This window comes from Lepisosteus platostomus, chromosome 5, assembly GCF_059453375.1.
Source record: "Lepisosteus platostomus isolate fLepPlt1 chromosome 5, fLepPlt1.hap1, whole genome shotgun sequence".
Lineage (NCBI taxonomy): Eukaryota > Metazoa > Chordata > Actinopteri > Semionotiformes > Lepisosteidae > Lepisosteus > Lepisosteus platostomus.
Window position 1 is genome coordinate 34,260,681 of NC_142615.1, and position 10,231 is coordinate 34,270,911.

Sequence of the window (10,231 nt, forward strand, 5' to 3'; positions counted from 1 at the left end):
ATTCTCACGTAATAGGCGGTACTTGTATCGCTGTAATGTGCATATAAACTGTCCGAAACTCGGCAGACAAGCCGGGATGGCAGAATAGCTGATACGCAGTACAGAGCCGGCGGACTGGACGCGCAGGTGAGTGTGCGAGGACCTCAGACATCACTGCTGGGGGGGCAAATAGCATATCAGCCGGGATGAGTCTGAAATCTCTCGGGCGAGCGTGTTGCTGCAGGACAGAGCTGTGTGCTGATCCCGGCACCTTCCTCAGCGCGGAGGTGCGACTGATCCTCAGGTGGGAAGAGGTCGATTTTAACCGCTGCGAGCTGCATCATTCCAGACAGAAGGGAGTGGATTTAGAAAGGAGGCGAGCAGCTCTCCTTTTTTCGATTGCTGTGAACCAAATACTCAGTCCCCCTGCTAGATTTAGATAGAAAATGCACACATGTATTTGGCGACTAGAAAGTGCGTGGTTGTTTTTTTTAGCCGTCTCGTCATTCGCTTAGAATCTTTTTGGACTAGTCCTTTGCCGTTTAAATACGCGTCTCTCTTTGGTTAAAAGTTTAAAACGCGTCGGGTTTTGTAAAGGGAAGTGGAGTAGAAATGCCGGGGTTTTCGTGTTTTGCGGATCTGCGGATGACCTTCTGTACCTCGGCACAAATAAAAGGGTTTTGTTCTTCCTTGTTCTGACAGGAGGGTGTTAAAATAGGTTGATGAAGAGGGCTCGTGAACTCTATCAAGCCTAACGGAGCCCTTCACCTCCGATAGTCTTTTTCTGTCGACGTAACTCCGTTTTAAATCTTTTTAAGCACACTAAACTGCTGACTTTCAGTTCATAAACCACCAAGCGGAAATAAAGCTTTCTTGCCAGCTGAAAGCATCTTCTAACACCCTCCCGAGACCAAGCAGGCTACACTCGTACACTCCCTCGTACACTTGGAAATATTCTAGATTCGTATGGGTTTTTTAATGAGTTAAAAATCCCCGAAAGGTTTCAGTTGGACCAAACTCACAGAATTGTGCCCGAGTGTATTCACACGCGTCATCTCGCATTTCTGAGGTATTAAAATTCAGCATCTAAATGCGAAAGTCTGGCGTCGGTATAAACTAGGAGTTAATAAATATTCCATCCTAATAGCACTTTGACCTTTTTAAAAATATTCGAGAACAACGGGGTGTATGGAATGTGAAAGATGGCGGGGAAAGGCTCCTTTCCCCCACCCGCTTGGTCAAACCGGGGATCCCCAGGGCTGGACCTGGTGACCTCCCCAGACCTGGTTTTCACTCCCTAAGGGACCCTAAGAAGATACACGTGTGAGATTTTGTTTCACCTTCCAGCAGTCGAGGCCGAAGTGTTGTCTCTTTTCTTTTTTTTCAGCGCGGAATAAACCTTTACCGTCCCCTCTCCTTATGACGTCCATGTAGCCGAGCGCTCGACTGGACCCCAAAACCACCAGGCGTGTGTTTGTGGGCCACCAGGCCCCGGATCCCCGGAAACACTCGGTTGCTGCTGAGAACAGGTTGAAATCCGTGAAGTCGCCCCCCGTCCTACACACGGTGAAACCCACCACGCTCGTCGGCTCTGCGTGTGTGCCGGTTCGTGCCGTTGCAAGTTGCTCCCGAGCAGTTTCAGGTCGCTTTCCTTTTTTTCAGGAGACCCATGGCTCTGTGGCGTAGCCTCCTGCAAAAGACACAAACTCAACTGATTTTTTTGTCTTCTGAATGGGTGGAACCAGCGTTGTAGTGTTTCATTGTTTATCTGAGATGTTACCTTCTGCCCAGTCACGATTTTTGTTTTTGCCTTGGGGGGGAATCCAAGCTGTTAATCTGTCTTTCCATTTGTATTCTCTACCCAGTTTATATTCACTTATGGCAGGAGGGGGCAATGCCAATTTTCTTGCTGAAACATCTCTTATCTCCCCCTTACAGACCTGCGCGGTCTTTGCAGCGACCGTTCAGTGTCGCTTCAGGTGCAGAATGGGAGAGTCGACTCTCGTCCGGGATCCTCCTGGCAGGATGGCGCTCCCGACAATCCCTGCTGCCTTTTTACTGGTGCTCTGGACCACGGGTGGGTGACGCTCCGGGCTTTCGATTCAAGTTCCCTTCAGATTCCAGCTGGAGTTCAATTTCCTCCACCGTCGCGACACGATCCCGGAGGCGCCGGAACAGTTCTTACATTTAGCCGGCAGGTGTATCACCCTGCAGCTCCCAGCTGGCAGCCCCCCCCCCCCCCCCACTGAAACTTAGCTGGTGTGAGCCTGGCCAGTACCTGGAGGGGAGACTCCTGGGAAAGCTGAGGCTGCTGCTGGAAGAGGTGTTAGTGGGGCCAGCAGGGGGTGCTCACCCTGTGGTCTGTGTGGGTCCTGATTCCCTGGTATAATGACTGGGACACTGGGCTGTAAAAAAGTGCTGTCCTTTGGATGAGATGTAAAACCGAGGTCTGACTCTCCCAAGAACAATCCCAGGGCTTTTCTCGGAAAGAGTAGGGGTGTAACCCCGGCGTCCTGGCCAAATTCCCCCCCTGGTCTTTACCCATCATGGCCTCTTAATAACCCCCCCTCTCTGAACTGGCTTCACCACTCTGCTCTCCTCCCCACTGAGAGCTGGTTTGTGGGGAGAGGACTGGTGCACTATGCCTGCCATTGCATCATCCAGGTGGGGGCTGGATGGGTGAGTGTCCAGTGTTTTGTTGATATGTTATTAAACCACTTAGGGCAGCTTAGTACATGGTTATCAAAGCAACACATCCTGTTGAATCCAGTGTACTTTCCATGTTTATTCCATTTGCTTTTAAAATAGTACAGTTTGTTTTTTAATGCGAAGCAGTTTCTTATTCTTTATTCTTTATAAATACGTGGCTCGAAGGCTGGTTTGATGTTTTTAAACATTCTCGAACTGCTTATTCAAAATGAGAATGAGAGACTCCCTTGTCTCTTTATTTGAACTATTTGAAACTTTATTTCAGTTTTCTTAAAAAAAAAGACAACTCACAGCTACCAAGTTTGGACCTGCCAATTAATACTATTTTAACAGTGCAGTTGTGGTTCCATCGGCAGCTCTTGTGGTTACACTGTGAATAAGGAGACAATTATTTTGACTGGTCACAATAAAAGCCCAGAAATACCGGTATTCAAATGAGATGGCTAATTGATAATATCCTCACCGGAAGACACTGAAATTACACCATCCGTTAGTGTAACTCACCGTAAACGCGGAGGGTTTCAGTGTGCGTGTGTAACTTCTTGGAGCTGACAGCAGGTGGGGGGGAGGAGGGGGGTAGCATGTCTCCCCTTGGTGATCCCCAGGCCTGTCTGAAACCACGTCTGTTGTTTCCCAGAGTCCTGTGCTGGCCCTGTCACTGTGAGATTTTTGGACTCGGCTACACTGCCCTGCATCTCCAAGGATCCAGCCCCTGTGGACCAGCCTGCTGTAAAATGGGTGTTGTCTACAGGAAGACCTGTGCTGTATGTCGAAGGTGGAAGACCTCATTCTGGACCCGGGTTCGAGCACAGAGCCCAGATGTCCGGAGACAAGGCCAGACTGGGAAATTACTCCCTGACCATCGCTGCTGTGACGTTCTCCGACACGGGCCTGTATGAGTGCTATCGGGAAGCCGAGCGAGACCACCTGCAGTTCCTGGAGGACACTTATCTCACTGTCACAGGTAACAGCTCACGAGTCTCGGTTTTAACAGCGTCCAGCTGAGCCCACTGTGGGAGGTGTCTGATAATGTTCACATCTGGATAATCTTGTCCCCAGTTCTTACACTGTCCATCTTTATTAGACTCCAAGGCTGTTTTCAATGTTCTTTTCAAAGTCTGCAAACTAAAATAATCCAAACCCAGCTGACATTCTGATGTTCATCTCTCTGCTTTCAGCTCATGAAGAAAATGTCACCCATCAGTCTGGAGCCTCTCTGTCTCTCCCTCTCCATACTACTGGTCCAGTGGAGGTGCTGTTTGATCCTGCAGGATCTACCCAGTCTTCCAGAGTCTTACTTAGAAGCGCAGGGCCCCCTGACCCCGGGTATGAACATAGAGTTTCAGTGCAGAACAGCTCTCTGACACTGCGCTCCCTCACTCCAGCTGATCAGGGGAGCTACACAGTGAGGGACCTTCAGGGAAACACCATCAGCACTGTGACAGTCACTGTGGGAGGTGAGCAGATCTACAGTAGGGTCACTAGAGGGCTCTATATTCTTGATAGAGTGTGTTCTTATATCATCCTTTATCCTGATTGTCTTTCAGCTCAAAGAGTCACTGTCACCCTGCAGCCTGGAGCCTCTCTGTCTGTCCCTCTGCTCACTGGAGAGCCAGTGGAGGTGCTGTTTGATCCTGCAGGAGGTGGAAACTGGACCTCAGTGTGCTCTGTCCAGAACAGCACAGCCAGCTGTTTCCCCCAGTACAGAGACAGAGTGTTGGTGGAGAATCAGGAGTTGAGACTGCAGGACCTGAGGGCGTCTGATGAGGGGATCTATACAGTTTTGCTCTCACACATCCAGAAGGCCGTCAGCACTGTCTCTCTCACTGTGGAGGGTAAGACTAGACTGAGGTGCAGGAGAACTCAAATCTTGTACTTGTATTCTCGAGTGTAAAGAGTTTCTCCAGTTCTTGATCCTGTGGAGAGAGATCAGAGGTCTGCTGGTCAGTATCTCTATCGGAAGAGACTCCTCATGTCTTCTTGAAGGTGTGACGAGCTGTGTTTTGTCTCCTCTGTGTTTCATACATCAGACCCTCTTCGTCACAGGTCTGTCGGAGTGATCACTGGTGTCACTGGTGTTGGTGTTGCTGGAGTCATCCTGGCAATCCTGGGAGTATGGGTCGGGATGAGGAGATCAAGGACGACGATCAGGAATGACGGGACCTATGAACTGACAAGGAGAGATGATGCCCCGAATGACAGCGTTTCAGCGATCAGTCCTCCAGCAGATCAACCAGAAACTGGTAGTCAGAATGGAGTCTGTCCTCAGGTCCCTGGTGTCCAGGTGACTGAGGAGACAGGAGACGGACACTCTGATCCTGTTGTCTCCAATGGACACAGACTGCAGGGGTGATGAGGAGAGTCAGGGCAGTATATTGGGGGTGTAGCAGCAATGCTTGTTAATAAGACAGAATTAAGTGTTGCTGTGCTTTCCCAACTGAGGCCTCATCTCTCCCTTCATCACTGTGGTGCAGCCACAGAGAAACTATTCATGCAGGCTGATTTAAAGATGTTTTCTTTCATAAGGGACAGCTCCCAAAGGGAGATGCACTTAGCTAAGCCTGGCTATCATGATCAAAGGTCATCCATTGGCGCCTATCTGTCTAGGGAGTGCCAGATATACATCTGGACTGCATTCCTAGGTGTCAGGAGTAAGTGACTCATAACTCACCTTGATCAACCAATCAGGGACTGGTAGGGCCGAGTAACCCACGTGGGACTCTGATGCCCATGGAACTTTCAGCCAATGAACGAGCTGAAGTTCCTCCAGGTAAAAACAGGCAACACAGAGGGCCTGGGAGACTTCTGTGGACTTTCTGAAAGGGAATTCAAAGGTTTCATAAAGTGAACTTGGTTACAACTTCTACATTAGATACTCAAACAAGTACATAACTCTTAGGAATTAAATTGATATCAACTGGTTTGGATAACAATTGAATTCTCGAGCTGTAATGCATTGAAGTTGAATACTCATCCAATCTCTGGTGATTCAGATCTCCTGCGGGCACAAAGAAACAGTTGCAGGCTGTTGCTGTCCAATCCGCGCTCTCTGGCTCCGTGCCAGGCTGTGCTGTGCGGCTTGCGACGGTGCGCTGCTGATGCTCACTGACCGGCTAGTTAGTGTTGGCTTTAACTAGCAAAGTTTGTGCACAGGAGAAAAGATGACTGTGGGTCCCAGCAAGTTAGGAAGAGGACCAGTTCGTTCCTGATGAAGAGCTAGTTCTGAATAGTGATTCAGCTGTCCACAGTTCCGACCTGTTCACGAGGCCTGCTGCTGGTTACTCTCTGGCAACCTCCACTCTAGACTCTTAGAACAAAGGAAAGTTCTGGCACTCGGACACACTGGCCGTTCCGTGGTTGTCCGGGCTGAGTCTCAGGATGGTCAGGAGGCGCGCTGCGAGAATGTCCTGCCCTTGGGAGCCTTCTGCTCCTAGGGCGTCCTGCCCTGGAATTCTCCTTTGAATTGTTGAATCTGAATCTGAATCTTGTCTGAATCTTGTCTGAATCTCCCAGGCTCTCTGTGTTGCCTGTTTTACCTGGAGGAACTTCAGCTCATTGATTGGCTGAAAGTTCCATGGGCATCAGAGTCCCACGTGGGTTACTCGGCCCTACCAGTCCCTGATTGGTTGATCAAGGTGAGATATGAGTCACTTAGTCCTGACACTTAGGAATGCAATCCAGATGTCCAACTCACACTCCCTAGACAGATAGGCGCCAATGGATGACCATTGATCATGATAGCCAGGCTTAGCTAAGTGCATCCCCCTTTGGGAGCTGTCCTTATCAAAAGAAAACATCTTGCATGAATGGTTTCTCTGTGGCTGCACCACAGAGATGAACAGAGAAATGGGGCCTCATTTGGGAAGCTCAGAAACACTTAATTCTGCATTATTATTAAGCCTTGCCGCTACATATCCCCCCTTTTTGAAGGCCACGAGGTCCCGAGGCATTGTTGCCTTCAAAACAAAACAGAGTTAAGTGATGTCCCTTGCCATTAGAACATTAATCTTAAATGTCTACATTACTCCTCGAGAATTCATACCGGAACCAGCATTGGATAGAAACAGGATGAATAACATCTGGAGTATGTATAAACACGGTAGGAGACATTATCTCAGTCTAGGAATTACACATCAGGAAGTTCACTGTCAATATCTGATACCTCTGTGGTAGATATTTGGGGAGAAGTCACTTCCTTTCTTTTGACATGCTACCTTTGACTCATTCATGCTACCCAGAGTACATCTTGATGTGAGAGTACATCATTCAGAGTACACTGTCAGTCATGATCCAGCTACCCGGCAGTAGTGTTACAATAACAACAGTTCCAATTGCCTGTAGGGTATTCCCTAAGCTTTCCAACTTTTGCTGCTGTCGATACAGTCTGTCACTACCCTCTGGCATCTCTGACCCCTGCCTTCTTGGGGCAGTCAGGGTGAGAGTGCCAGTAGCACACAAACCTACCAGAAAAAGCAAACGTGCAACAGTGGCGGCAGCAATCAGTCCTCCCAAAAGTCTTTTCGGGTGGCTGATCCCAGTCATCTCCTTCTGAGTGACTGTTGCTTTTCTAAGCTGGCGCAGCGTGTACATGGTGTCTTTCTCAGTTTGCCATGTGGCATCTTGGGCACCAACATCCTGGAAATCTGTGGAGATCTGACGCAGCTGCTGATGCTGTTCCTCCTTTTCCAGGGCATCTGCTCTTTCAATTTGTTCATGCCTGTGCTCTAGGAACCCTGCAGGGGGCGGTGCAGCGGTGGAGCATGCCTGACCCTCGGCTGAGTGGTCATCTGGAGCACCTGAGTGATCTGGGATTGTTACCCCATTCTCACTGTTCAGGTCCACCGTGCACACTTCCTGATTGAGGAATCCCTCTATTGGCATGTTTACAATCGTTCGCTGGGCGTGGGTGTAGGACACCTGCTCGCTCCCCCCTTCCCTCGCTAGGGGTTCAGGGAGCTGCCCCAGCACTGGGATAGCTAGTTCACTGTCTTTGAACTCACTATCACTCACTAGGCCCATGTCAGTGCAGGCGGGGATTCTGACACCTCTCTTTGCGATGTCCTGCACTGGCAGGCGGGTGGCTTGACCATCCAGCTCCAGTCTGGGTGAACCACTGTTGGTCAGACTCAGACTGACAGACTGAGCTGGTGGCTGTAAGAAAACCGGCTCGGCTTTCATTCCCTGTCCCTTCTGGGGGACTGGGTGTGTTGGCAACCCTGCCGTTGAGGCAGGAACAATCAGGTCAGTCTCACTCACTACCTGGTAGTTGTGAGAAATAATGTTACCTGACTGCAGGTTCTCTGGGTCACAGCAGAGGGAATCTGCATCTGGGATCAGGTGTGTCCACAGCGCAGTAGTCTCAGCGTCGAGCTGGACCTCCTGTCTAACCTGTGAATGTTGCACCAGGGGCACCTGGCGGTGGCCCTGTGACAGCTGCTCAAGCAGATCCTCACTAATAGAGGACCTCTCAGGGCTAAGGGTGAGGGCTACATCACCAACCTGCTCTCCTGCCATCTGGATCCCTTCCACCACTGCAGGGTGGTGGTCCTGACCCCTCTTGGGTGCCAGGGTGCACAGGGAAAGCTCCTTTTCATCGCCAGGTGGGGAGATCTGCTCCTCTTTAGGGACGTAAAAGGTGTGTGCTTTACCTGGTGGATCAGGCGGCTGCTTGGAGCACCGCTCCTGTGGCATGGAGGCTGTTGGGACCTCAGCCGGGACACGACTTCCCTGTATATCCGGGGAACAAGGAAATATTTTTATTTCTTGTCCAGAGGGAACAGAAGGAATCTCCGCATAGGCTTCTGTGTTTGGTGGGCACTGTGTGAGCACAGTCTGCCTCTTGGCCCCCTTTTCCTTCTGTACAGAAGGCTTAGGAGCCTTGACCTGTTTCCACACTTTGCCTTTCTGGTGATCCACCAAAGGTTCCTCTCTGAGTCGCATGCCCTTTTCTTTTTCTACCCGTTTGAGCTTGCCGTGTGACATCAAACACCTTTCAACCTCAGTGTCAATCAGTGTCTCACTGGGTAAGACATCTCCCATGGCAGCCTTGAGGCAAAAGCTTCTTGCTTTTCCTCTGCGTTTTACTGCCTGCTCTGTGACTTCAGGGGTGGAGTCAGCACTTACTTGGGAGTGGCTGACCTTATCCAGGCAGGAACCCTTCCGCTCAATCAGATAGACTGAGGGAGGGAGAGGGGGCGGGTCTCCGCCTCCTCCAGTGGAGAGTATCAGCTCATTCACGCTTCTGGCAGCCTTGGGGAGCGGTTGTCCCTGTCCTAATAAAGCTTGTTCAAGCCTGGCCAGGCGGGCGGCTACTGAATCCTTTTGTTCAGCTTTTTCTAGCCCTTTCCCTCCCCTGGTGTTCTCATGGCACTTAGGACGCTGGGTGCGGTCCTGTGTGAGTGCTTTGGAACGGGGCTTAGCCAGCTCAGGAGCCTGTGCTCCTTCGAGCAGGGGGGAATTAACCCTGCTGGCTCTGACGGCGAACGCAGTCGCTTTAGCAACTTTTTGCTCAGAGCGACTTTGGACATCATACTCCCAGGCTTTCTGCACGAATCTCTTAATATCAGTCATTTTCATGGTCTGGGCATCTATATGCATTAAGATCATCTTTCTGACTGACGGGTGGAGATTCGCAATGAATAAACCCTTGAAATGTGTGTTCTCTTCGCAACCCTCATCATTTCGCCCTGCAAAATAAGTTCGTCTAAGTCTCTCGTAATATTCGCGAGGGGACTCTGCTCTCTCGTGCTTAATGTTAAGAGCGGCGGCTATCGCAGCAGTCGGGTCAATAAACGCACTGTATTCTTCGATAAGTGCTTGACACAGCTGCTCAAAATCATTACAGACTTCTTTCATCTGCCTAGCCATCCACTCATGTACAGCTCTGCTGGTAGTTTTTCTAACCAGAAACACTTTCTCCTGTTCTGTGGCGTTTGGCAGGTACTGCAGGTTATACCTGAGGTCTTGAATATAACTCTCGATATTATTCTCTGACACTGCGGGGTCAAATCTCTCTATGTCCTTCGCTAGCTCTCTCAGAGAATGGAGATTTATTCTACTAGCTTCTCCGCTGACGGAGATATGGAAGAGATCGTGGTCAGACCTGTCGCTGCTAGAGAGAGTGCTTAATAGCGACTCGAATTCAGACCTTTTAGCAACCATCGTTAAACTTAGAGTATTACTTTTAAGTACGAAATCACAGTTTTACCACAGAAAACCACAAGATCAAGTATGCAATCAACCCGGTAGATCGCAAAAGATCACAAAACAATCAAGCACTGCTTAAAGAGCAAGGGGAACTTTTTCTTTCGGCTTTCAGCACACTGTATTGTCGTGTATGAAACCCGCGGCGTTTTATATTGAATTATTCCGCTTGGTTGACTCATTTCAGTCTTGCCACGCCCACCCAGGGACGCCAAATAATGTAGATTAAGCCGGTTCAGGGACGCCAAATATGTAATCATAGTGGCTCTCTGAAGGCACCAGTTCTGTAGGGTTTGGGCATTTACTGAGACAATTATTAATTGTAGCAGTAAATCACAAA

The 10,231-nt window shown here is 49.7% G+C and overlaps 1 protein-coding gene across 4 annotated transcripts; it reads left to right on the forward strand.

Moving 5' to 3' along the window:
* Positions 1–1,373: 1,373 nt before the first annotated feature.
* On the forward strand, positions 1,374–5,707 carry LOC148665763 (uncharacterized). Of its 4 annotated transcripts, XM_088631641.1 has the most exons (6): positions 1,374–1,508; positions 1,918–2,056; positions 3,326–3,652; positions 3,867–4,145; positions 4,236–4,523; positions 4,719–5,702. In XM_088631641.1, exons 2-6 carry the CDS (start codon positions 1,966–1,968, stop codon positions 5,039–5,041), a joined length of 1,308 nt encoding a protein of 435 aa, XP_088487767.1. In that variant the 5' UTR covers positions 1,374–1,508; positions 1,918–1,965; the 3' UTR covers positions 5,042–5,702. The 4 variants fall into 4 exon arrangements, with proteins under 4 accessions (XP_088487767.1, XP_088487766.1, XP_088487765.1 ...); XM_088631640.1 differs by having other exon boundaries at positions 1,374–2,056; positions 3,440–3,652; positions 4,719–5,707; XM_088631639.1 differs by having other exon boundaries at positions 1,374–2,056; positions 4,719–5,705.
* The last annotated feature ends 4,524 nt before the right edge of the window (positions 5,708–10,231 follow it).